The sequence below is a fragment of the Emericellopsis atlantica genome (genome assembly GCF_019669845.1).
Source record: "Emericellopsis atlantica unplaced genomic scaffold F5Z01scaffold_38, whole genome shotgun sequence".
In the NCBI taxonomy this organism is placed as follows: domain Eukaryota; kingdom Fungi; phylum Ascomycota; class Sordariomycetes; order Hypocreales; family Bionectriaceae; genus Emericellopsis; species Emericellopsis atlantica.
In genome coordinates, this window is record NW_025764740.1 from 16804 (window position 1) to 41730 (window position 24927).

General features: G+C 52.4%; 10 protein-coding genes across 10 annotated transcripts; 6 read left to right on the forward strand and 4 right to left on the reverse strand.

Annotated features, from left to right (window-relative positions):
- Positions 1 to 642: 642 nt before the first annotated feature.
- F5Z01DRAFT_640329 (uncharacterized protein) lies at positions 643 to 1073 on the forward strand (the record flags this gene model as incomplete). The annotated part of the gene is made up of 3 exons (XM_046262515.1): positions 643 to 650; positions 712 to 813; positions 866 to 1073. The coding sequence occupies 3 exons, from the start codon at positions 643 to 645 to the stop codon at positions 1071 to 1073; spliced, it is 318 nt and encodes a 105-aa protein (XP_046114235.1).
- A 3118-nt stretch (positions 1074 to 4191) lies between these two features.
- Positions 4192 to 4740, forward strand: F5Z01DRAFT_376023 (uncharacterized protein). Its single transcript, XM_046259376.1, has one exon. It carries the CDS (start codon positions 4275 to 4277, stop codon positions 4656 to 4658), a length of 384 nt encoding a protein of 127 aa, XP_046114236.1. The 5' UTR covers positions 4192 to 4274; the 3' UTR covers positions 4659 to 4740.
- An 81-nt stretch (positions 4741 to 4821) lies between these two features.
- On the forward strand, positions 4822 to 6846 carry F5Z01DRAFT_629782 (abc transporter; the record flags this gene model as incomplete). The annotated part of the gene is made up of 1 exon (XM_046261683.1): positions 4822 to 6846. One exon carries the CDS (start codon positions 4822 to 4824, stop codon positions 6844 to 6846), a length of 2025 nt encoding a protein of 674 aa, XP_046114237.1.
- Positions 6847 to 7195: 349 nt separating this feature from the next.
- F5Z01DRAFT_683959 (uncharacterized protein) lies at positions 7196 to 8333 on the reverse strand (the record flags this gene model as incomplete). The annotated part of the gene is made up of 6 exons (XM_046265895.1): positions 7196 to 7261; positions 7289 to 7392; positions 7494 to 7516; positions 7573 to 7946; positions 8005 to 8109; positions 8169 to 8333. The coding sequence occupies 6 exons, from the start codon at positions 8331 to 8333 to the stop codon at positions 7196 to 7198; spliced, it is 837 nt and encodes a 278-aa protein (XP_046114238.1).
- Positions 8334 to 9558: 1225 nt separating this feature from the next.
- On the forward strand, positions 9559 to 10808 carry F5Z01DRAFT_666451 (alpha/beta hydrolase). The gene has a single exon (XM_046264231.1). It carries the CDS (start codon positions 9763 to 9765, stop codon positions 10786 to 10788), a length of 1026 nt encoding a protein of 341 aa, XP_046114239.1. The 5' UTR covers positions 9559 to 9762; the 3' UTR covers positions 10789 to 10808.
- A 26-nt stretch (positions 10809 to 10834) lies between these two features.
- F5Z01DRAFT_753730 (uncharacterized protein) lies at positions 10835 to 11652 on the reverse strand. Its single transcript, XM_046267098.1, has one exon. It carries the CDS (start codon positions 11532 to 11534, stop codon positions 11169 to 11171), a length of 366 nt encoding a protein of 121 aa, XP_046114240.1. The 5' UTR covers positions 11535 to 11652; the 3' UTR covers positions 10835 to 11168.
- A 4583-nt stretch (positions 11653 to 16235) lies between these two features.
- On the forward strand, positions 16236 to 17029 carry F5Z01DRAFT_376080 (uncharacterized protein). Its single transcript, XM_046259377.1, has 3 exons — positions 16236 to 16323; positions 16376 to 16469; positions 16534 to 17029. Exons 1-3 carry the CDS (start codon positions 16319 to 16321, stop codon positions 16825 to 16827), a joined length of 393 nt encoding a protein of 130 aa, XP_046114241.1. The 5' UTR covers positions 16236 to 16318; the 3' UTR covers positions 16828 to 17029.
- On the reverse strand, positions 16837 to 17671 carry F5Z01DRAFT_677878 (uncharacterized protein; the record flags this gene model as incomplete). The annotated part of the gene is made up of 2 exons (XM_046265403.1): positions 16837 to 17326; positions 17397 to 17671. 2 exons carry the CDS (start codon positions 17669 to 17671, stop codon positions 16837 to 16839), a joined length of 765 nt encoding a protein of 254 aa, XP_046114242.1.
- A 188-nt stretch (positions 17672 to 17859) lies between these two features.
- Positions 17860 to 21053, reverse strand: F5Z01DRAFT_666458 (dipeptidyl peptidase III). The gene is made up of 7 exons (XM_046264232.1): positions 20914 to 21053; positions 20496 to 20813; positions 19631 to 20423; positions 19512 to 19561; positions 19021 to 19453; positions 18859 to 18956; positions 17860 to 18771 (listed from the first exon to the last, which is right to left on the reverse strand). The coding sequence occupies exons 2-7, from the start codon at positions 20781 to 20783 to the stop codon at positions 18352 to 18354; spliced, it is 2082 nt and encodes a 693-aa protein (XP_046114243.1). The 5' UTR covers positions 20784 to 20813; positions 20914 to 21053; the 3' UTR covers positions 17860 to 18351.
- A 235-nt stretch (positions 21054 to 21288) lies between these two features.
- Positions 21289 to 24910, forward strand: F5Z01DRAFT_666462 (pfs domain-containing protein). The gene is made up of 9 exons (XM_046264233.1): positions 21289 to 21537; positions 21594 to 21855; positions 21929 to 22142; positions 22219 to 22707; positions 22782 to 23328; positions 23397 to 23735; positions 23828 to 24304; positions 24370 to 24555; positions 24643 to 24910. Exons 1-9 carry the CDS (start codon positions 21521 to 21523, stop codon positions 24884 to 24886), a joined length of 2775 nt encoding a protein of 924 aa, XP_046114244.1. The 5' UTR covers positions 21289 to 21520; the 3' UTR covers positions 24887 to 24910.
- The last annotated feature ends 17 nt before the right edge of the window (positions 24911 to 24927 follow it).

A 24927-nucleotide genomic window follows, 5' to 3' on the forward strand; every position in this document is an offset into this window, starting at 1 on the left:
TGTAATTGCGACACGAAGCCCAGTTGGGGTGGGCGCGGGTTACTCGTACCCATATACCAGGCTGAGGCTCTCCTAAATACAGGCAGGATCCAGTCTTCTAGGCTCACTCATGTCATTCTTCATTCCGATCCCAATGTCCCAGGAGTCGCGGGGTTCGCGGAGGCAATTAGGGCCACACTCGCAGACGTGTCCTCAGCCATTGGAATGTCGATGTCGACGGGTACCTCCACGTCAACCTGGCCAGTGTTGTCCGCCTAAGTCGTTGATTTTGTGCGCCGAGTGAAAGGTTGACGAGCCGTCTCATCGGCAGTCAATGCGGCTCCACAGTACCAAGTGCTAAATGTACTAAGTATTGTTAGTCTGCAAGAGAGAAGGTAAGATAGGTACTACCTTCCTACTAAGAAGGTAAGATATCTGTAAACAAAGCTTAAACCCGCTCTAATAAGCACCGTGCATTCTAACGTACATATATATAATTCCGAGAGGGAGCTGGTCCACTCTTCTTCCTTTCTCCCTTTACATCAACATCACGATGGCACTGCAATACCTTACGCCAACCAACGATCGGTGACGGAGAACTGCCAGGGCTGGACTATACGGGTGCTACTTGTTCTCCTTCTTCCTTCAATATTATCGATAAATATGGCGCTGTGAGTGCATCAAAACCTCCGGGGCTCGGACATAGTCTGCAAGATACTTACCTTTATCCAGACATCAAATCTTCAGAATCCGCCGAGTCACCCGACGCCCCCAGGATGCACAGCCTGATGGTGCCGGGCTCTCGACGTCTCAGGGTCGCAAATATATGGGCGAGTGAGTCAATATCCGTCTCTACAGACTGAGGGCTGTCAATGACACCATGTAGTTACCAATGTCAGTATGCGGTCCCCGTCGAGGCACCCCAGAAGCGCAGGGCTGGGGGGGCCCAGGAGGAGTGGTGGCAGGTCGAGGAATTGGAGGGGTGGCTCGGTAACTGGGGGGTTATATTTGTTGTGGTCGTCGTTCTTGTCGTGTTTACGGCGAACATTTCACCGTACCTACCCTACATGCACCTAGTCCACCTGTATCGATAAACACCCAGCGATTCAGACAATATCTTGAGGCACAGATAGTGACAGAGTTGGCATCCCATATTGCCGTCTTCACCCCTTAGCTCGGACAAATACACAAGATTCGCAATCAACTCGGCTCGGCTCGACGACCCAGATCGTCTTGAATGATCTCACGGCTTTCAACAAGTCCTCCTCTCGCAGGATTGCGCGTGGCCACCGTGGACAACTTCCAAGGCAATGAGGGGAGGGTCGTGACCGTGTCTCAGTGGTCCTCAGCATTGAGGCTGGGCGCCCAAGCTTTCTCAACGCCTCGCGCCGCATCAACATCCCCCTGTCCCGTGCCGGGCATGGCATGTACCTTATGGGCAATACCTCGACCTTCAGCACGGTGCCCATGTGGGCCGCCGTCCGCCGCTTGCTCGGTGACAGCTGCAGACTAAGGCTACGTCTTTAGTGCCCTCGCCACCTCTCGAACAAGAGCTGTAGATTCTGGGCATCCTGGCCCCTGGTTAGTGTAAACACACCGGCCTGCCTAGCCGGGTACACTTCAGTTCTCTGCCACGGACCGCCTGGTTTTAGACATCACTTGCAAAGTTCAGTCAATCAGCCACAAGGCGCCATGAGTGCGTAATTTCCTTTTTCTTCTGCTTGCACGATGTTCATCGTCGTAGTGCATACCAGGGTGTTTGTGGTGCTCATGCTCCAATCTGCTTATAAGTATGTGTGGTGGAAAAATCCAACGGCGCCTGTTGCGCTGATTGCCTTTACGATGCCGGAAGTGAGCATTGCCACGAATGTAAGCAGACCGGTGTAGTTAATTATCCATTCACGAGAACAAGACTATGAACATGAATTGGGTATACCACCCCACGTATGTAACGTCAATCTTCCCAGGGCCACGTCACATGGCCAGCCCTTGCTCTCCACGTTGCTGCAGCGCCCAGCCCTTGGGCTGTTCTGCCTTTTACAAGCACCAGACCGTCAGAATCAAAGCTGGGGGCTCTTATCCGGCTACTGGCCTGTCGACTTGTGCAGATTTCACAGCGACCTCTTCATTCGTCGAAAAGTGCAACTCTCCTGCGCCCTTCAGAGCCGAACGTCACTCTATTCAGGATTTGGGCAAGCAGGCTCGCACTGTGGACAACTCTTCTTCACGCTGCTGTGCGGTATACGTACATCGCTATCTAGCTGGTCCGCTTTGCTGTCGAAAATGGCGCGCTGGTTAACGAGATCAAAGACAGCTTGAACATCCAAACACATCTCGAATCCACGACATTGGGCCCCCACTGGGCCAACAGCACCTATGACCAGACATGAGATAGACCGCTGCAAACTGGGTACCACAGACAAGCTTGTGGCATTTCACACGTGCCAATGTCGGTCGGGCACTCATGCTGACGAAGGGCGTGTAGCACAGCATTTGGCAGGCGTCTTCGGCCCGCTGTGGCACTTGTGTGACGTCCTTTGTCACTGGAGGAATGGGCGAGAGGGTTTCTGGTTGCCTTTTTCTCGGTGAGGGGTGATTAAAACACGTGGCATGCCCCGGGATCATCTCCCGCACTTACAGAACCGGTCAGTGTTGAGTTGGCCAAGGACAACCATGACGATATTTGATTGATGTTCCAAAGGCACAGCGCAGAAAGCCTATGCGTTGACTCCGCAGGAGTACATATGTGGGAGGCGATTCTGCTGATTCTCCAAGATAACATGAAAAGACACAGCACCCTTGCCTTTCATCAAAAAAATCCACAAAGAATCTTGCCATCGACCATCTCTTCACTTCTCGAGAAACATGTGCCTCCTGGTTAAACACGTCCTGACCTGCGGCCATCCCGAAGATGCCATTATGCTGCTGCCAGAATCCGCTGAAGAGTGCGAAGCGGCAGTGAGAAAGAACAATCGAGACTCGGACGGCAACCTGGAGCGCTGCTCTGGCTGGGATCTTTCGACAACCACATGTGAGATCAAGGGTCATTGCGGTGAACATGAATGTAGGATGAAGGGCTTTGTGGAGCTGGGCTGGAAATGCCACGAGTGCGGCTCTTGCACGCAAGGCGAGGAGATCTGCGAGGGCAAGGATTGTGCGCATCAAGTATGCACAGATTGCAGCCCAGACTGGGTGTGGGAAGACAGTTTGTACGGGCATGGATAGTATGGATGGTCCGAATCACCACGGCTGTGTGCGTGTCACACTTCCATACAGTGCAGCGACAATCTCGTAACAGACTTTGCTTGGCCAAGAATTTCCATAGCTTGAGATAGTAATCGGAAGCTGTCTATTCCTTTTTAGAAACACCTTTGGCGCAAGGGCATCTGCCTTCCAGCCGAGCAGCTCTCCAAAGACGAGGACGCGCCCGAGATAGGAGTTGAGTTTGTTCGTGAACAATCCCTGGATAGTATCTCTGCAAGCACTTGACTAGATAGTTGGTTTCTGGAGGATCAAGCGAGCAAAAATAAAGAGGCAAAAGAAAAGGGCAGAAGCTCAAAAAACGTACAACAGCCGGTATTCGCTGGGCGTCACCGACCCAACTACTAATCAGCCCCTTAGCGGCTTGACTATGGGAGAGCGGACGGGATCCCGTATTTTCCACTGGGTATGGTCGTATGTGATCGATGAGGCTTCACGAACTCTATATCAACTTAGCGACTTAAGCGACTTGGTGTCTCTGCGCCGCGATAAATATTTTACTCTCTGTTGCGCTTGATGTCGCTTGAATAAAGAGCAGAGACGTCGTCAGAGACAGTATACATCTTGATATAATCGCGTTATCTTTAACACATGGACGGTGCAGTCTCCCTCGGTGTGCTTACTTTATATGTACATTGCTAAAAATCAAATCTGTCTCGTTTATCAAAGCCTTCCAAGACCTATATGCAGAATACACTTGCAATGGCCCGAATTAGTCACTTGTCGAACATGTGCCGACTGCATTGACGATTGTCTCCACCTTGCGCCTTTCAAGTTGCGTCTAAAATTCCAAGTGACGCGTCCCTGTGAGTCAAGCTGGACGACGCAAGTCAGCGAGCCTAGTCCATCTTGGGCTCGCCGAGCTTGACCAGAGCTATATTTGTTGTCGACCGTGTTTAGGAGGAAGATGAGAAAACCAACATGGAAGCGTCCTCGGCTGTAGCCTTTGCAAGACGCGACTAGCGACAGAGCTTTGCACAAGGCAGACACAGCTACCGTTTACTGACACCTTGAAGGGCTACCAACATCGTCAAATGGCTCTCAACCACACGAACTGGACTGCAATCGGCAAGTTCCAAAGTTTCAGCCCTCTTGCGACGGCAGGCCTGTTCTTCGTTGTCCTGGCGATCCGGCCTTTCTTTCCTAAGAAGAGCAAGACTGCATCGCTTATTCTGAGCCACCTGGATCACAGACGGTTACTGCGAGCATCGTGGGTAATCTCACTATCCTTCGTGAGTCAACTACTGTCTTTTTTCTTGGCTTTCCATCCCCAGCGACTGAATTGTCCAGGCTCTCGAAGCAGTGCTGTTTGCGATCCGAACCCGACTCGGCACACAGGGCAAGCCGTCGCCAGACACGCCCATCTACCTGCTCGGCTCTCTACTTGTCTGGCTCTGTCTAACCGTCGCTCTCTTTGAATCGAGTCAGCCCTTTTGGCCGGCCTACTTTACCGCCTGGGCATCCACTGCTGTCGCTGATGTTGCAATCTTCGCTCTCCGCGCCATACTCAACGACTCGCCAGACACTTGGGAAACGGTCCAGTGCGTCGTCATCCTTGGCCGTGCCGTGGCTGTGTCTCTCATGGTAGCTTGGAGTGCGATCTTGGTGAAAAAGACCCACCTCCATCCTGTGAAAGACGAGGAGGAGACCCGAGGCCTTCTCAACGGCCGAGACAGTGGCGAGGGCTCTGATGATGGCGATGGCCCTGCAGAATATGGCTCAATCAATCAACAGACGAGTGGTCACGAGGAAGAGGACGAAGAGGATGACGACGAAGACGAAGACGAAAAAGAGATCAAGCGACTGCAGAAGCAGCGGATGGCCGAGCAGGGCGGGTGGGTAGGGTACCTGCGAGGCTTCGCTATCTTTCTGCCATATATCGTCCCTTACAGAGACCGCCACGCACAGCTCTGGGTCTTCATCATGCTCGTGTGCGTATCACTGGAGCGGGTTCTCATCGTGATGATTCCACAGCAGCTCAGTGCCGTCACGGACAGCCTCGCCGCCACCGCCGTCACGGGCCACGTACCCTGGGCCACCATCATCGCCTGGGGCCTCCTCCGGTTCCCAGGCAGCGGCATGACACACATGCTCAAGACCATGGCGAATACGCGCATCTCGCAGTTCGCCTACTCGCAGCTCAAGTCGGCTTCATTTGCCCACGTCATGGGTCTGTCCATGGACTACCACACGACCAAGAGCTCCGGGAAGCTTGTCAAGGCGATTGAGCAGGGCACGGACTTGACGTCGATCATCGAGAACGCCTTTACCATTGGGCCCATGCTCATCGACATTGCCATTGCGGCCGTCTACCTGACCACCCGGTTCGACTTTTACATGGGCTACATCCTGCTGACAACGTCTCTCCTACATATTTACTCCAACGTCAAGACCATCTCACGCACCGTCCCTATTGAGAGGATCTCCAGCGAGCGGGCACGCGTCGAGAACGAGGTCCTCTACGACTCTGTCACCAACTGGCCCACTGTGGCCTACCACAACCGCCGCACATTCGAGCAGGAGAGATATGCCCGCGTCGTTCGGTCCCACGTCACAGCAGAGCGTCGCTACTACGATTGGATCGACTACGGTGAGGCTCTCCGCGAGTTCGTGCTGGACACGGGACTGGTCCTCGCTGCAGCGCTGGCAGCCTATCGCATATCGACGGGCGATGCGCAGGTGAGCAGCTTCGTCTTCCTCGTGGTGTACTGGGCCGAGATACGCGAGCCCATGTCCCAGCTGGCGTGGACGTTCCGCGAGACGTCCGCGCACTTGATCAATGCCGAGTGGCTGTTTCAGCTGCTGCAGAACAAGCCAACAGTGCAGGACAAGCCTGACGCGCGAGAGCTCGTGGTGAAGGAGGGACGCGTCGATTTTGACCGCGTCTCCTTCGCCTACGACCCCCAGCGCCCGATCCTGCGCGACGTCTCGTTCACAGCCTTGCCGGGACAGTCGGTGGCCCTGGTGGGCGAGACGGGCGGTGGCAAATCCACGGTCCTAAAGCTCCTGTACCGCTTCTACGACGTCCAAGGCGGCAGCATCGCCATTGACGGCCTTGACGTGCGCGATGTGACGCTAGATTCACTGCGTGACAACCTGGGCATCGTCCCACAGGACCCGTCCGTCTTCGACCAGACTATCATGGACAATGTCCGCTACGCCCACCCCCACGCCACGCCGGCCGACGTCGTAGCCGCGTGCAAGGCCGCCCAGATTCACGACCAGATCATGTCCTTCCCCGACGCGTACGGCACGCGTCTCGGGGAGCGCGGCGTCCGACTGAGCGGCGGGGAGCTGCAGCGGGTGGCGATCGCGCGGGTTCTCCTCCGCAGGCCACGCATCGTGGTGCTGGACGAGGCCACGAGCGCGGTGGACTCGAGGACGGAGGCGAGCGTGCAGCAGGCGCTCAGGGCGCTGGGCGCTGGGCGGACAGTGTTCACGGTGGCGCACAGGCTGTCGACGGTCGTGGACGCGGATCTGATCCTGGTCATGGACAAGGGGGCGGTGGTGGAAAGGGGGACGCATGGGGAGCTGCTGGCCATCGGGGGACGGTACACCAGGCTGTGGGAGATGCAGACGGCGCACTCGCGGGTGGAAGATGACTGAATTGTTGTGATGAACCGCGATAGCTAAGGAACTTTACACCGCCCACTAGGGACAGGAAGAAGTAGCCCAATAGCGTAAGGATTATATCTGCAATAAGTGGCTATATAATATATAATTCGGTCTAACACGAAGTGTTTTTCCTAAGTCCAAAGAGCGTGTACCCCTTGCATATGACATCTCGTATCTTTCAATCCGACTTGGTATTACTTTCCGCTTTCATAATCACCGCCTATCGTTCTATCGAGTCAAGAATATACTGCTCGCTCACCTCATCGCTATGGTGTGCGACGCTGCAGTTATTGATGCGGCATTTGGTGCCGCTGGTCTTTGCAGCGCCTGAATACGGCTGCTAGGTGCTGCTGTGGCTGCTCGAGTTGTTCTCCGGCGTATCATTAAATCCGTACAGGTTGTTAGACTGGCTCCTTGCGGTATTGCCAAAGACTGAGGGGAGTATGCTAGCAAGTGGCAGACGGCACATCGGCAAGCAGGCACAGATAATTGCCACATTCTGTTCGATGAGCGTCCAAAGTGTCGAAGCGATATCATCTGCGCAAAGAGATTAGCGGTGTTAAGTCCGAGGTTGCAAAGGTGGGTTAAATCATAAGTGATGTCTGGTGTTGTTGTGGAAAACCTTAAAGTCGTTGCACGCATGATGGACGTAACAGTGACGCTGTAAGCCGTATTAGCACATGTGAATTATGTTAAAGAACGGTACGGTGGTCTCACAAACCACCAAGAGCAAAAACCAGTATCAGGGCTCTCTTCTGGTTGATAGGAAGTTTACAGGCCCAGATTGGCTGCATAGGTAGTAGAAGGATCAGAATGTCGGTAGCAATGGAAAATCCGGCGTTACTATACCAGTTCACCGTCAAGTCGATGCATTTCGGGCTTGTTGACTTATCCCAAGCGCCATTGATTGGATTGCACTGAAAGATGGATGAGAAGGTTGTGGCAAATGTGTAGCTGAGAATAACCCCCAGGAGAACGTAGCAAGAAATGCAGAACCAGCGCTGGACAAAGATTCGTAGGGAAAGGGCGAGGATATATGCCTTGGTCAGGTTGATAGTGAGTTTGTAGAAGATTTGCGCAACGTAAAAGAGCTATGCACCCCCTTAGCCTGGGATTTCACCGTAGATAAAGCCGACAGTTGTGCCTCACCTTGAGTGCCATCAAACGGTCATCGGCAGCAAGACTACTCACGTGTCGTCCGAACCCGTGTGACACTGACAGTATCATGAGAATCTGGACAACCAATAAGCAAGCCTGATGTGTCAGCGTTCTGTTTCTAAACTATACTCTGCGCGATGAGACCTCGGACTTACAAATGACGCTAGAATTGTCCAGTCATCCATCCCGATAGTAGAACTTGTTGCTCTGCGACTCCATAATCGAATGAGGACAAGAATGGGCGTAAAAACAAAGAACACGATGGAGGGAACTGTCACACAGTAAGCGTTGCTCCCTTCCGGGTCGTTGGCGGAGACCATGATGGGTCAGTGTGATATTAGTTCCGAGTGTGGCAAGAAGCAGGTGGATAGACAGGTGTCGTTTCTCAGGATGAGTGGAGCTGATGAATCCAATTCGGAGGGAGTTTGTGTATATGTACTAAGGGGCGGTTTGCTGGACAGCAGACAGGACCTGAGCTCACCTTGACCTTGATAGGATACCGGCAGTCCTGTGAAAGCGGCGAGAGTTTGAGACGTGGACAGCTTCTTCGACACAGGTCCATCATTCGTCTTGTATTGGCGCTGTTCTAAGCATTGGCTGGATCGAATATAATCGTCTCGGGCTCATTAGAGAATGCTGCGGTGATGGGGGAGCTTCCCGCAGGAAATTACGCCGCGCATGCGCGGTCTGAATTCCGATAGGTTCGACGTTACAAGGTCTCTTCGTTTGTCGTCTTTGCGTAAAGAAGGACCTTGCCCGCTGTGCCGCCCTTATTGTGCCTCAAAAGTCGAACCGAATACAGCCATCACCTTCTCCTTCTGCCATGCATTGCGTAATTCGCTTGCGTGACAGGATTCCTTCCTTGCGCGAATGTCTCGAAGCGAGCGAGTGCCGCATCGGCAAGGCTAGGTGAATGAAGATACAAGTCAGGAACATTTGCAGGTACCAATAAATTCACCCAGCTTTCGCTTCATGTCATAGGCCTTGGCCTCAAACAGATGATGCAGGGGTTTCGAATCAGTACGTAGTACCTGGCGGCTTGTCCTAGGGTCCAGTGATTAGGTGCATGTGTGTGTCCTTTGATCGCTGCCGTGCCCTGCTCTAGCTTCTGACAGATCGTTCTCCTGCAGTAACGAGAAATGCATTGAATCTCGTTCAAGAACAGCGCCTGCCGCTGAATCTACAAGAGTTGCTACTATAGAACTTACACGTACTACTGTGGAACTCGCGGGGCATTCACCAGCTCCACGGCCAAGCTCCTCGCGTTGCGGAGACTACTCCATACAAAACGAGCAATTTGTGTCATTGATAGTTAGGAGAGACGGTGCAACGCGTGCTGCCAGGCGGGGACAGCTCAATCGGGGCCTACCCCGTCGAGTGTCATGCATGAAGCCGGGACCAGTGTGATTCAGTGAATCACATCATCTGTCTTCTGTGGGGCCCGCCGGTGGTTAAGTCTGACAATATGCGTGTTGCTGCTGGCGGGCATGTTGGCTGGGTGATAGGAGCTCAACAATAGTACCCAGAGCTGCATGTACCAGGTAAGGTAGGTACTTATGTGCCTGCCTACTACGTACTGGTAGCATGCTGCCAACCTTGTGGTTTCGACGTTTCCTTCTGACCTCGGCCCAGAATTACTGAAAAAAGTCGTCGCCTTCTCGTCTCAGTTTGCGCCTTTCGCTTCGGACTTTCCTGCCTCCCCCCTATCATTAATTTTCCGCTTCTCTCACGGCAATCACCTCCTCGACGATGAGACTCTTTCTGCTCTCCGTCCTTGCCACAGGCCTTATAGGCGCAGGTCTTTGCGACGCACAGGCCGTCGGTACCATCTCCACGGACCGTGTGCCCGATGACCTCAATGGCTCCAACTTCACCTATCCATTTCCCGTCCATGTTTTCAATTTTGTGGGCCAGAACCAGGCTCTCGAGATGGCTTTCATGGATGTCAAGCCTACGTGCAAACCCAACGGCAAGACCGCTGTCCTGCTGCATGGCAAGAATTTTTGCGGCGCGACCTGGACGACAACGATTCGTGTGTTGGCCGGCAAGGGATATCGCGTCATCGCGCCGGACCAGGTTGGTTTCTGCAAGAGCAGAAAGCCCGTCGATTACCAGTTCAGCTTGAGACAGTTGGCCTGGAACACCCGGGGTCTGCTTGACAGCCTCAACGTGGGCAATGTCACCGTCATTGGTCACTCCTTTGGCGGCATGCTCACGACAATGTTCGGCCTTCAATACCCCGAGACTGTGGATGAGCTGGTCCTTGTTGACGCCGTTGGCATGGAGGACTACACCCAAAAGGGCGTACCCTACATCAGCATCGACCAGTCACGCGACCAAGAGGCTTCCTCTACCTATCAGTCCATCAAGAGCTACGAACAGCAGTTTTATTACGTCGGTCAGTGGGACGAGGACTATGATACTTGGGTCAGGATGCTCGTGAACATCTACTACGGCTCCCAGCGCGAGGCTTACATTCATTGCCAAGCCAAGATCGTCGACCTTGTCCTCACGCAGCCCATCGCTCAGTATTTCGATGATCTCAAACCCCGCACCCTTATCATCGTTGGCAATAAGGACAGGACGGCAATCGGTGCGCAGTGGGCTCCTCCTGCAGTTGCAGAGAAGCTAGGCAGATTCGATCTTCTAGGCCCCGAGGTGTCTGCTCGGATCCCTAAGGGCGACCTAATTAGCTTTCCAAATGAGGGACATGCACCTCAAATCTCTGTGCCAGTGGAATTTCACGAGGCTCTCTTAGGTTGGCTGTCTAATTAGGTTAGCGAATAGATATAAGCCTGAACCTTTGTGTGTCCCTTATAAATATGTACAAAAGGTATGTTATTAGAAGTATAGCCTATTCTAGGCAGTATAAAGTGCTCTATAAAGTGCCTTTGATCGATGCATATTGCCAATCGGCTTATTGACTTTGCGTCAGCCAAGGTGCTCCCTCCTAGTCCCAACAGGCGAAACGGCCACGGTTCCATGTGGCTACTCATTGACATGCTCATGGTCGAATTTTGGCTCTTGCACACAGCAGTAGCGTTTTGTAGTTTTGAATGCGCCAGGTGGCCCACACAGCATAGGCCACGTCGGCTGTCGCTGTTTGTCGGAATCCGAACCGTTCTACTTCAACTCGCGCCTCAGTATCGCGCCCATCATTCATCAGTCCCATTGTGCTTGTTCCCAGTCTTTGCAGGCGGGAACTTCAGCCCTCTATTATCTTCCTTTGGTTCGGCCTCAGGACCCCATCCACCAAGCCCATCAGCCATGGCCATACCACCGAGGCCAGACATGCTCCCCTTTCCAGCACTGCCGGCCAGTTGATTCTTTCCCACGCCCGGCCGATCTCGTGCCCATATTTTGAGCTCCTCCTTATTCATACCTAGATGCTTTTGCAGTTCCTCATCATCGATTGGCTTTCCTCGCTTCTTGTCGTGGTATCGCGCATACCAGCTCTTTTTCTCCTCTTGGGTGCCGCTGCCAGCTGGATTCTTGTTCTCCGATTTGGATAGTAGTCCCATTATCTTTGAATCCGGGCAATTGAAAGCGTAATGAATTTCTTTGATTCGAATAAATTCGATTCAGTATTATGCTGCGTGAACAAACAACAGTCCACTGATGCAGTCGAGTGCGGGGCTGAGTCTGTCTTTATGGCCGATTCAGCTGCTTTGCCGCCTTGCTGTGCCACTAGGCCGCATGTACGGCGGGATATTAGATCACAAGGTGCCAACGGTATCAACCCCCGCAGTGCAACGACACCACACCGGTGGCCCCTCCCACACTTTGTAACCTATATACTTTTCAACATACCGCCACGAACGAATATCGAAAATTATCAGGCCTTAATTTTAGATGCACGCAATGAGGGCCTCTTAGCGACTTAGATTCTTGAATTTCTGAATGATGCGATCGTTGGTGACGGTGGGAATCCTGTGTTAAAAATCACGCTCAAAAGAGCGCTGGTATCATGGACTGCCCCTCGTCCAATAGCCCGCTAGACCCTGACTGTCTTGGAAGACTATATTTACGGCTAGTATTTCTTGAATACCCTAATCAATGATATTCTCGAAGATACTAATTTGCGGCTATAAGAAGCTGGTGATCCTATTATTAGTAGACGGACCTTGCTACGCTAGCTAAAGGCGTGGGGCTTGGATATAAGACACTAGGCGCTGGATATCCCGGACGCCCTAATCGATCGGATTAAATACCTCTTCTTTAACTTCGGGCTATCCGATATATCGATTCTGCGGGAGCTTTATTAAGGAGGCTTCCACGCCTACCTCTCGGCTGTAAAGAAGGTCCGCTGGCAGCACGGTATGAAACGCCGGGTCAGGACCGTTGAAGAATAACAAGAGAGGCTCGACAACGCCGTCGAATTCCTCTACCAAGACCTCTAGAGGAGCGGCGCGGCCTTGAGCTTTGGCAAGGGCTTGCTATACTAATATGTTCGTTAGAAGGGGCAAATTGTGGTCTCATAGCGCCGTCTATACGATATTTATCGGGCTGCTTTTCTAGAGGAAGTCGCTGGCCGCCGTGATGGTAACTTTAAGTAAAGAGGCGACTTTCGCGTGCCCGGACCGAACTTCTTGTGGTCCCTCGATGGCTATGAAAAGCTTAGGAAGGTCGGCTTCTAGATTTACGGTTGTATCGACGCCTATTCCCGCTGTATTATATGGTTTTACGTGGGCCGATTAGCAATAACGTCTCTTAGCACGTTAAAATAATATCTTGAGGCCGTCCGGCGCCTGTAAAAGCGGCCCTTTTTCACGAGATCTGACTACGGCACAGAGACGCCGCTGTGGGTAGCGGCGCAGGCGTCACTCGCTAAAGCTAGCCCTAAGAAAGTCAAATATACCGATGAAGATGGAAATATTTATTATTATGCCTAAGGCGATCGGCTGGATAGCTGTTATTTATATGGCCCAAGCATAAGGAACGTGAGGATCGAGTCTTGGTGGCGGCAGCTGCGGCGTGGCGTTATAGACCGCTGGATTATCTTCTTTAACGACTTAATCGGCTATGGCCTCTTCCGCGAAGATAGCCTCGTCGATTAGGTAGCCGTCTACGCTATCTACGGCGAGATAATCCGCGATGAACTTGCTGACTTTGTTTATCTATGGAATGGGCATATTATCCGTAACCAGAAGAACCGACCTAATGTTAGATCTGGCATACCAAGGGATTTATATTATATAACCGCTGACCCGGACTGGGGCGTTCCTTTCGATGATAACGACGATAGCCCACAGTAGCAGCTTCTTCGCGAAATGTAGGAGCCTCTCGAGACGATAGATATCGATAGTCTGCTGCCCGCCGAGATAGAGGCTTGGTGTAAGGCATAGCTCCAAGGGCTTGGCTTCGAGGCTAACCTGGCAGAAGAGGATGACCTCAAAAGGCCGTTTATTAGCTTTTATTTGAAGCTTCGCGAGATTATCGAAAAGCACTAGAATTCCGGCGTGTAGCCTATCTTGGCTATCTCACAAGTTCACACTGGTGGCGCTGCCGAATACCAACGTCTGTTACAGTAGAATTACCTCGACGATCCAGGCCTCTGTGGTGACGCGATGCCGCCCGAATTTCAGGCACAAATAAGCTAGGCTATCGAGGAAGGGGATAATATAGAATAGATCGCGAAAAGCTTTATTTTACCGCTATATAGGGTAGTGTTTAAAGCCTTACGCGACGGGCCTATGTATATGTGTGAGATCCTTGTACTGCCAGACCCACCGTAATTTCCCCCCTACAACACCATATAATATCCGCGAATATAGCCCTTTCCTGCGTTCTTTCCCTACTAACCGGCGGCATTATATTAAACGGTAGGTCTAATCAATCTCTTACTTTCGGCTATGTGTTTTAACGTCTATTTTAGTGGTAGAAATGCCCGAGCCACCGCTATCGATTCCCACGGTCTGCGACACGCACCCATAACGCGAAAAACACGATAGAATACGCGCTGCCTCCGTCGGGCTGCTCTGCCCCTTCTGTGGCCGGCGATGGCCTAAGCCAGTCGAGATCGACGCCCTAGATACGTTTAGCGACCCTCCAACGCCTATAACTATATATAGATCGCCGTTAATTAGCGGCTACGCGTCGTCGGAAGGTCGTGGTATCGCTGAATAAGCGCTACCCCGATTATCCTCGTTATCTTTAACGCGTGGCGATCGCCTTAATAACCTACGTGGCCACATAAGGCAGGCTATTATCGCCATAAGGCCGGCTAAGCCTGTCTCGCTGTTTGAAAATCCCTATGGCCTTAAAATCCGGGTCCAGCTAGTCTATTCCACCGGTCGCAGGCTCTAAGGTGGTATCTTCAAAGCCTCGAGCTCTTCATTAATAAGTAAGCCAATTTAGATATTCTAAAATATAGCTAATTCGCCGTAGGTGGAATAGATCTACCACTTATCTCGTGGGCCGACCTTAGATTCCTCACAAAAGCCGATTTTCTGACCATATACCTCAAACCTTCTATTCTTTATGATACCCTTAAAATGCTCGATGAGTCGATGATATATATCGGCACGTCCTTCTAGAAGAACGGCAAACAAGAGCCTGGGCAGTTTACATCGGTTTCCTTGAAAAATAATAGCCTTTGGGATGTACTAGGCTAAGATAATGATTTCCAGTGGGCTATTAGTGACAGCCGGGTTGTCGTGTGGATTGAGCTTCAATTTATCGAAGATAGCCCCAAAAAGCCTGCCTTAAAGCCACGGAAGCCGCGGTCGAGGGCCAAGTCTACGGCGCCAGGCGAACGGTCGCAAAGGGAATCAACGCCAGCTTTAATTCGGGTTAAATCAGAGCCAAATCCAGCACCCTACGAGCCGATCAGCCTCAAAGCCTTCCCATAAGACCTAGCGGGTGGGACACGTAGCGAGACGGCCCTGTCTAAAGCGTCGGATGATATAGACCTCTTGCTGACTGAGATCGGCGCCCTTGAGGCACCCGACGAAGCAGCCGATAAGGCACTCGCTGAGGCACCCGATGAAGCAGCCGATGAGGAACCCGCTGAGGCACCCGATGAAGCAGCCGATGAGGCACCCGCTGAGGCACCTTATGAGGTAGTTAGGAAGAGGCTAAGGGCGCCTATAGCGGGTAGCGTTGATGAAGAGGTGCGACCTCGCCGTTCACGGCGTGAAGCTAGGCCAACCGCCCGGGCGCGGCGGTCGTGATCAAATTTGTAGCTATTTACAACCTCACTTACAGCCTTACTTTATAACTAATTGAATACGAACATATATCTTGCTCAAGAACTTCAGCGCCTCCGTGACAACCACCACACGCCTTATATAAAAAATAAATACTATTATCACGAAGTCTGCTATCGCTAGATCACAGCAAATTAATTTATTTATTATAGAATTGAATTCTATGGCGTGCGCAGCTCTTTGGGTGAGGCTGTAATGACGAGGGTGCGTATGTGTGTTGTGTGGTGGTTGTGCAATTGGTCATTGATACCGTTGGCACCTTGTGATCTAATATCCCACCGTACGCATGTAGTCCTCCATGGCTAACTCGTGGAAGAAACGATGACGCAAACTTGAACTTAAGGTAAGGCTGACTGCACGTGGGGGACCTGACCTTTCTCAGCCCATTGGCTCAGCCACGCCCAGTATGACTTGCGGCCCTAGAAATAGGGATACTAATACTAGTACATGATGTATGCCGAATTGTTGAAGAGACGATCAGGGAGAGAAAGGACATGAAAACTTAGCCCTCTGCTCCCACTTAAATGCCTACTCAAAGAACCGCACATACTCGCCCTCGGACTCGGCTTCATATAGATTGATGCGCGGCCCCCTCCTAACTTAGACGGCGAGATGTCGGGCCCGTCGAGGTTTGGGCGACTGATATTGGCTTGATTACCGACATAGATCTTGTACGCGGTCCAAGTCGCCCATTCCTGTTGTTGTTCAGCAGTTGCAGCCGCCGATGTAAGCTTTTTGAAAGAGCTTCGGCGGTCGACGACTTGGCTCTCGGTTGGCTTTATGCCTTGATCAATCTCCGCAGCCACCGGCTCTGCTCAAACGTTGGATAGGAACGAGAGATGCATTGTGAGCGAAAGGAGGAGGACATACGCCGTATGAGAAGAAATCTGGATAGTCTTTCAGCCATGACCATGGTCGGTACGATGGAGGAGATGAGATGGGTCAGCAACGTGAGTCCAGGGTAGGCCAGGTCGATCATATGCGAGGTATATACGTATGTGAACTGGAGCTTCCGCATACGATGGCAGTCAGTCAGGGGAACTGCGGCTGATGCCAAACTTGAGTAGGCTGCTTAAGTTCCTGGGCGAGGCACATGTATGAAGTGAGGTCAACCTCCAAGGGATTAGAAGCAGCAACGTCCTGACAGCAAATAGATATCGTCACAGTATCCGACGCCGCCGAGGTTGTGCGCCTGGCGAGACTATCTCTGCGCAGTCGGTGCGTCCGATTGAGTATTTTGAGAAGCTGGTGAGATTGTTCCCTTTAGTCCTGTGGTGAAGAAAACGAGAAGCTAATCAAATATGCTCTTTAGCTCCTAAGAGAACGAAGTTCCGGCCAACTTCAAAAAGACATTGAACGACTTAAAGGCGACATCATTATCTACATTGACCAAGTCCCATATCCGCTTTGGTTAGACCCAGATGTTGGGCTCAAGTTCTTCGGCGTTATTACAAAGGGCGTTCGCGTCAGCGACTTAGAAGCCAAGGTACGGAAGGCTAGATTTTACTTTGAGGCGACTGCGGTTCCGGTTCATCAGAATGATTTGAAGAAGTGGGCTGAGGAGCTTGTTCCGCTTGCGAGGGATCTAGTAACGAATTCTACATAATCCATGGACTTAATCGTCTTCCACGAGCAGGGCCGAAATTGTGGTAGTGCGCTCTGAAGCGTCAAACGGCTTCCTGCTCCCCTGCGCATTTTTCAGATAGCAGTTGCCACTAAACGAGTCATCGATCGATGTCAGGTTCGCAAAGAACGTAATGGCCAGACACTTGCTGTCGTTATTGTCGTAGCGATTATACGCCCCACAGGCGCGTAGGCAGTGCTCGAAGGAGTAGGCCATCACGCCGATAATGACGATTCCGTCGCCTGTTCTGTCGACGCCACACTCGCTGTCGAAGTCGTAGGTATGGGCGCCGAGCTTGGTAGAAGTCATGTCACCGGTGAGGGACGGACAATTCAGCGCCAGAACGACGTCGTCCGGTGGTTGGTAGCCTGTCTCCGTTGTTGGTGATGCGGATGGTTCTGACGTCGTCGTGGTTGTTGAGGATGGGTAGGCCGTGGGACATCTGTTCCATCCCACCGTTACTCCTTCTCTGTACCCTCGTCTGTAATTACCCGGTGGGTTCCAGTCAACCACACATTCATATTCTCCCGGGACAAGCTCTCATTACATACGATCTCGCATTCTTCACCGCCATCGACCCGCCGACACCTCCACCTACCGCTGCTGCGATAATGACCACAGCAAGTGTGACCAGCAGTATGAAGACAGCTGGCACCAGCCCACAAATCGTCCTCTGCTTGGGGCGCGACTCTTTGGGCTCATGCTCCGGCTCCGGCTCCGGCACCGGCTCCGACTTGAAGGCTGGCGGAGGCGACGGCGCCCACGAGGGGACCTGCGTCGTAGAATCGGGAAACACAGCCTCTGGCGCGTCCGAGGGATCAGGCATCGAGTACTTAGGCGTGTCCAACTGGCGTGACCCAGGTGAGCTCGCACCAAGATACCCGTCCATCCTTTTCCGGTCAAGAGTGAAGGACAGAAGAGAGATACACGTACAGGTGGAAGCCGGACGTGAGAGGATGGGGATGGCGGGTCAGCTATAAAAGACCAGCCTCTCAATTTCTCAAACGTCGGGCGCGGGATGCATGTCTATTCTGGGCTGTACGGCCGGGCGGACGGAACGGCCCCCAACCAGGGGTCTCTGGCGCCACCTATCAGCGACGCCGACATGGATCCTGCTGCGGCTTGTGGGCGTTAAGCTAATTTAACGAGCAACGCAGTCGAAGTGAGGACTGTGAGCCTTTGAGGTATCGTCTTTCAAACTGGATAGCAGACATGTGGCGAAAGATGCCCCATGCTGCCTGCTGCTGAGAAACTTCGGAGCAAATCCGTTCAGCCTTGCTGGTTTGGCGATTGACTGTCAGCTCCCCTGCATGGAGGGGTAGCAAGTTGATGGGGGCAGCAAGTTGATGACAGGAAAGAAGATGGTGGAGATCTTGTGTCCAGCGAGCCAGCGGAGAGCAACCGTGGTACTGCTGCTCTGGGTTGAAGGTCGTGGCGCCTGGTGGTATAATAAACCTTTTGTGCGCTGAGTAAATATATACGCGCTGTAAGCGGACGGACATTCTCTTACACCGCCCTCTCGAAGAACGACTGAACGATCCCCTCATTGCTCTGTTCATACACTCTCAGTTCAACGCCGCCATCGTGCGTCAGGAAAGTATTCGCTTGGACAATCTTCCCCCCTGGATCTGTCCGCACAAGGGACGATTCGCCATCTGTCCCCGCCGAGACGACAACCTGCCTCCAAGCTTCATACTCGCCATCCACGTTCGTGAGGGGCTCATAGAACTCCCTGCACGAGTCCACGTTCGCAATGCATCGCCATACGTGGAGTCGAAGAACGAGTCGTCCAAGAGAGGGTTTGCCGTGTGAGATTATCTTCGACCGGTCCACATTGACCCGGACGGTCCTGGCATCTGCGTTGTAGTCGACACTCATGACATCACCGCCATCGAGTAGCAAGTGCTTGAAGATAGCAAAGTCACCCTATACAATCTGTTAGATCTTATGTCTAGCCGCACCAGTCGACCTGTGGGAGCAAGACCGCCGTAATTAGATAATAGTTTGACTTACCCTATGGTGCTGGTCACCCCAGGAGCGGTTCTCCGAGTTGAACGATGCCAGCGATTCGAGTCCAAGTGTGCCTATTGTCAAATAAAGGTAATAGACAACTAGAGGCGCCGGTTAGATACAGCCTTTGGGCCTTGCCGCAAGGAAGACGCAGTAATGACTTACAGTCGGCCACCGTGTCCTCGTCATCGAGCCCAAAGACGCTGAGAACTTCCCTCTCAGCAGGAAGAAAGTATGACACAAGGGTTGCTCGACACTCCTCTATAGAATTGGCCAAGTCGTTGAAGACGCCTTGCCACGCCTGCCCAAATTTGTACCACGTCTCAACAGGCGCATCCGTCAGGGGATTTGTCGGCGGATTGTCCCGGTCGAAATTGAAGACACCTGGCGCGGTTTCGGACAGTAGCTTTCCTGTGCCGTGTCCAAGAAGCTCATGGATCGCATTCTTGATAAAGTGGACAGTTCCACTGTACGTCTTTAACATGCCAGCCTCGGACGGATCGACAAATGCCGAGAGAGGAGTCGACTCCTCCTTAATACGCAGGCGATTCGAAAAGACAATGTTCTTTGCCCCGTATGTCTCACGGATGTCACCATACTGCGAAGTGTTGGATCAGTGGGCAGTATAGACCGACGAGGAACTGCGGGACGCTCACATTGGGCAGATTGCATCCATCCCAGACCGTACTATTGCAGAAGGCGAGGGCTACTGCTGTTAGAAAACAGAAGTCAGGCCGCAAATTTAAGCAGATGAGGGCAACAGGGGCTCACAGACCATGAACAATCGTGAAGTTGGGGGCAGTGAATTCGGATGGCTCAAAGGGCCCCTTTCCGTCGTTCTCCCCTGGAACAGCCCAGGGGAGCAGGCGAATGAACTTGGTGGCGTCTTGAATGAGCCCGTCCAGCTTGCTTGTCTCGTCAGGGTCAGATATCGACGCAATGCCCTCCCATTCGCATCGCACTCCGTAGGGGTCCCTATAAGATTCCATGAATCCTATAACGTGTTCCACCCGTGGGGAGCGGTCAGTCGCCCAGAGACGCTGTGCGCTAAAGAAGTGCTCAATATCACCAGTCTGGAAGTACTTAATATTCTCGCGCGCCAAAGAAGCTTGTGTCTCGTTGGAGGCGTACTCGGCCGCCTTTTCGAGTTCCTCACAGACCATGGAAAGTTCCGCGGCGTGACTGCCACGCGTGACCCTGTACACTGCCTCGGGCGTTGTCTCTAACGTGATAGGAGCGGAATCCTCGACAGATGCCTGAACAATGTCAAAGACGGGTGTCGCCTGCATGTGGTCAATCCATTTGTGTACTCGGGTATTTTCAGGCTCGATATGATGCTTCTCCATGATATTGGCCACCACACCTATCTCTTCAACCGTGATGGGCTCATTTCCAGAGTAGTACGTTGACTGAGTTGTCTCGCCGGGGTAGCCCAGGTGGTAGGGCGGAACGGCGAACATTGGTTCGATGACATTCTCTAAAGCACGAGTAGCCTTCACGGAAATCTTCGCCATCTCTCGGAGGGCGTCCGGTGCGACCTGCGGCACCACCTTTCTGTCTCCCATTGCCTTCAAGCTGGTCAGAGTCATATTCACGCCTTTGCCAGTTTTCTCCTCGGGCGGGTCTTGTCAACAACTTACGTAGTAGTTCCCCAGGTGGGCGAGGAACTGCGCTGCAAATTCCAGTAGAGCATCGACATCTTTCTGCTTGGCGCCATGGGCATCAACTAGTCGTGACCACTGCCCACCACACGCTTTGTGTAGCTCCAGGATAAAGTCGTATATCCCTTCGCTCTCGGGCGAGGTCTGTCGCATGACGATTCTGCTGCCATACCAAACAGCCCTTCCGACATGGTGAGCATACAGTCTTTCACGTGCGGTGAGACGATTGAAGACTTCCTCGATCGTGAGCTGATAGACCGGCGCCATGCTCGTCTGGTGGAATTGGGGCTTATTAGTCTATGTGGTTTCTGTTAGCTTGCGGTATACGCGCCAATAGAGCAAAACCCGCAATATGGGCGATGCCATTCGCAGCACCCTGATGCCAACCAGATATTACCTTGTCTTTTCGGGTGACTCAAGGCATTGCTTTCCATGCTTTTTGCAGCTTTTGCGTCACAACGAGAGGTGGGACTGGTAGACCGCCAAGGCAACGGGAACAATTGTGTTGCCTCGTGTGGCTGGGTCACAACATTGGTAGCAGTTACATCGAAGATGATGCTACAGCATGACCCAGTAGGAAGATGCCACGTCAGGTATTGCATATTTGAGTGCACCTGACAATACTTGAGGGGAAGGTGCAGGCAGTAGTGATTCTCCAGACAGCCAATCAGGGGCACATGCAATTCAAATCCCGTATGCATGATCACTATCTTGTACCTCTACATCAGTCAAGTATTGACCTGTACCTGAGTGACAACCCTGCCTGAAACAACGGGAAGGCGCAGGACGGGAAGTGGTGGGAGGCTTATCTAATTAGGACATCCGCGGATGAATGGAACTCGGTGAACTTGGTGAGTTTGTCGTCCGGCCAACTTGAACAGCACAGGGATCCTCTCTGGCACCAATAGCGAGATTCATGGTACGCCCGGCTCTCTGGACCATTAGGATTCGACCGCCCGTGTTAGTTGATACGTTCGCTGCACCTCCAACAGAATCAAGACGGCATGGAAACGGCCGAGCTGTGAGTGTTTTGCCCTTGCCATTTGCCGCCGGAAAAGACTCAATATGATGGCGCAGAGCAACGTTTTTTGAGGTCAACTGGTCGCAAGAAGTGTCGAGATGCAAGGCTTCGGTAGATCAAGACGATTTGGAGACCATCCAGCGCTTCAAATCCTGGGGCGACATTAAGGATGAGCTCATCGGCAGTTTTCCCCCATCAATAATCCTGATACAACCAGCTCTCCGCCATTTCAACGACTTCTTCGCGTTCTTCGAAACGAAGCTTGGCCCCCGACTCGACGCCTCGTATCTCTGGGGTACTATTGCCTGCCTCTCCCAGGTATGTATTGACAGTATTCATCTCCTCCTCCATTCCTGTTCGCATACGCCGTATTTGTACTAACAGGCTCCAGCTGTGCACAGAAGACCAGAACCTCTTGGCCAAGATTCCTCGCATGATCAAGTCCCTTGCTCATAGGGCCGAAACGTTCAATAGGTACTGCGGGGATGCAACGACTGTAAGCCACACCATCCAGGAGGCCTGTTTCGACATGCAGATTCAGTTTGCCGAGTTCTTCACGAATGCCATAAGACACATCCATGGTTTCGACGAAGAATCCATGTATAGTACGTTCATTACTATTGCACCAGTCGATCATTATACGTCGTGACCTTGCTGACCATGCCTATCGTCGCGAATCAGAAGCGGAGACGCCTCTCCAGCTCATCGAGCGGCGTTTTGCACTGACGAACCAGGAGCTAGGAGAAGCCGTGGCCAGAGTAGAAAAGCTTATTACTGTAGACTCCTCGTTGCACAAAGGAATGTCGCGTATCAGTGGGCTCAGTCGATGCTTGATGATCCCCGCAACAAGAACCACCCGTTTCTTCAACAGGATCGATGTTCTCCAGGATGTCGACAGGCTGCTCGGACGAGTCACAAAGGAAACCCCGTTTCGATCCGTTGCTATCCATGGTATGGCCGGGGTAGGGAAGAGTAGCATTGCTTCGACCTACATGGAAACGCGGTACAAGGAGAATGTATATGACGTTTGTCTTTGGGTGCGAGGCGAAAAGTCAGCGTCGTTGAGGCAAAGCTTTACGGATATTGCACTAAGACTCAAACTCCCTGGCGCGCACCGGCAGAGTCCGGATGACAACTTGAATCTTGTTCAGGACTGGTTTCAGTCTACAGGTAAGAGAAGGATGATGAAGCAGTCATGACTTACCCCAGGGGAACAGTGATAGGCTGACTTGGACGGATAACAGAGAGTGCTTGGCTGGTCGTATACGACAATGTCGAGTCTACAGATATCCTCATGCCGTACTGGCCCGTATCAAGCAAGGGCCGGGCAATCATCACCACTCGGAACCAATCTCTCGCTTTCGAGCCCGCTTCTGAAGGCCTCGAGGTGAAGTCGTGGGACGCCATGACCGGATCGGAATTCCTCCTATGGCTGCTCAAGAGAAACATTAGCATGGATCTAGAAGCAGAGAGCGATTCAGCCCTTGCCCTTTCGCAGCGACTTGGCGGGCATGCCCTGGTGATTTCGCAGTTGGCTTGTCTGATACACAAGTTCAACTTCTCCATCCGTGACTTCATGATCGTGTATCTCAAGAATCCTCGGATGGCACATGAAAGGGGGGAATTCAAGGCTATCTGGGAAATATCCTTCCAGTCGCTCAACGAGGACTGCCGGACCCTATTGGGCATCGTTTCCTTCCTCATGCCCGACAGCATTCCCCACGAGGTCCTTGGAGGTGAGGTTCATGGGGATCTTCCCGACGATTTGGTCTTCTGTCTCAATGATGTTAGGTAAAGTGGCAACCAATTTCCTCCCCTTTATCTTCTTGGTGTGTCGTCCTGACTAGTGTCTGGTGCAGGCTCTTCCAATGTCTCGGCATCCTCTCCGATCTAGGATTGATCAAGAGAGACATCGAAACGGGCACGCTATCAACACATCGAATAGTGCAGACGCAGTTCAAGTACTTCTTAACGTCGGAAGAGCGCCAGAAAAGCTTCAACAACACAGTCTTGCTTGTAGCAGACGTGTTCCCCCCCGAAGATACCAAAGCTGGCCAACTCTACGAGCGATGGGATGGGTGCAATCGATATATCCAGCACGCTATCTCGTTAAGAGACTGCTTTTTGGAAGAGCAGAAGACCACAAAAGATTTCAAGCCCTCCTGGCAGTTCTGCGATTTGCTGAACAGGTGTCAGCGGTCTGCCTCCCCAATTCCCGCCCTATGCGAACCCTCAATACTAGGGGGTTTCAACGGCAGTTTTTGAAATGAGCTGACACTGTCCTTGTTAGGTACTTCTTCGAGATCAAGGCCGCAGAAGATTGCCAGAAGACATGTGACGTGAATCACATTGCGGTAGAGCAGCTTGAGGACGGGCCCCGGAAAGAAGACTACAAGGCAACTATCCTGTCCCACGAAGCCCAGATGGTCGAGTCCTTGGGCGATGCAGAGAGAGCCATCCGCCTCAATGAGAAGGGATACGTTATACGGCTCGCAGAGCGGCCTCGCAACAAAGTCGTCCTCTGCTACACCGCCGCCAATCTTGGGTACTGCTATAGCGCGGCCAACAAACCCGCAATTGCCGTTGAGTGGTTGGACAAGGCACGCGAGTGGTGGGGAGACCTGCCCAATTTTCCGCTCAACATTGTGGCGAACAAGGCGAGGTGTTTCATTCAGCTCGGCGAGTTTGAGAAGGCCAAGAGTCTCGCGGACTCTTGTATGACCGAGATGCAGGACGTGGACAGGGTCAACTGGGCCACCCTTGGCTAGTAAGTGCGGCCCGATCCCTTCACATTCGTTAAGGACTGCTGATTTTGACCCTTTCAATCTGTAGCGGATACTTCCTGATGGGCGTGTATCATCATCGGGTGAAAGAATTCGAAGCAGTCGAGCAACACTTTGTCCAGGCGCAAAATGCCTGGCTGAAGGGTGACCTCACGAGGCTCCATCCGTTTAATGGAGGCTGCATGTATCGAATCGGGCTAAGCTGTCTCTACCAGGGCAAGGTCGAGTCCGCAATGTGAGTTCTGCTACTGTGGAGGCTCCCTCATCACGGAGCATGGCCACATGAATCTCCTTGTAGACCTCACATCTAATGGCATCTTAGCAAACACTTTAACGACGCGCTCGTAGTCACCAAGTTGCATCGGAATACAAGGCCAGTGGAGCATGCCCGAGTTCTCTTCAAGCTCTCAGAAGCGCTACTGCAGGATGGCAACCAGTCCAGCGACCAGGAGGCGTTGGCTATGCGGGACGAAGCTGAAGCCTATCTCAGAATGCGGGATCCGAATTTCTCGGACTCTGGTACAGAGGACACGTATGATAGATTGATAACTATTTTCTGGAGATAAAACTTGTTCTAGAGACATTGGCGCGAATTATTTGTAATCTG

Coding starts and splice junctions, on each gene's coding strand:
- F5Z01DRAFT_753730 (XM_046267098.1), bottom strand. CDS start 11,534: ATGGGACTACTATCCAAATCGGAGAACAAGAATCCAGCTGGCAGCGGC.
- F5Z01DRAFT_666462 (XM_046264233.1), top strand. Junction 22,143..22,218: donor CGACGAAGAATCCATGTATA/GTACGTTCATTA, acceptor GTCGCGAATCAG/AAGCGGAGACGCCTCTCCAG. Junction 24,305..24,369: donor AACTGGGCCACCCTTGGCTA/GTAAGTGCGGCC, acceptor TTCAATCTGTAG/CGGATACTTCCTGATGGGCG.
- F5Z01DRAFT_666458 (XM_046264232.1), bottom strand. CDS start 20,783: ATGGCGCCGGTCTATCAGCTCACGATCGAGGAAGTCTTCAATCGTCTC. Junction 20,424..20,495: donor CCCACCTGGGGAACTACTAC/GTAAGTTGTTGA, acceptor ACCAGCTTGAAG/GCAATGGGAGACAGAAAGGT. Junction 18,957..19,020: donor CGAGGACACGGTGGCCGACT/GTAAGTCATTAC, acceptor CGGCGCCTCTAG/TTGTCTATTACCTTTATTTG.
- F5Z01DRAFT_666451 (XM_046264231.1), top strand. CDS start 9,763: ATGAGACTCTTTCTGCTCTCCGTCCTTGCCACAGGCCTTATAGGCGCA.
- F5Z01DRAFT_376080 (XM_046259377.1), top strand. Junction 16,470..16,533: donor TTGAGTATTTTGAGAAGCTG/GTGAGATTGTTC, acceptor TATGCTCTTTAG/CTCCTAAGAGAACGAAGTTC.
- F5Z01DRAFT_376023 (XM_046259376.1), top strand. CDS start 4,275: ATGGCTCTCAACCACACGAACTGGACTGCAATCGGCAAGTTCCAAAGT.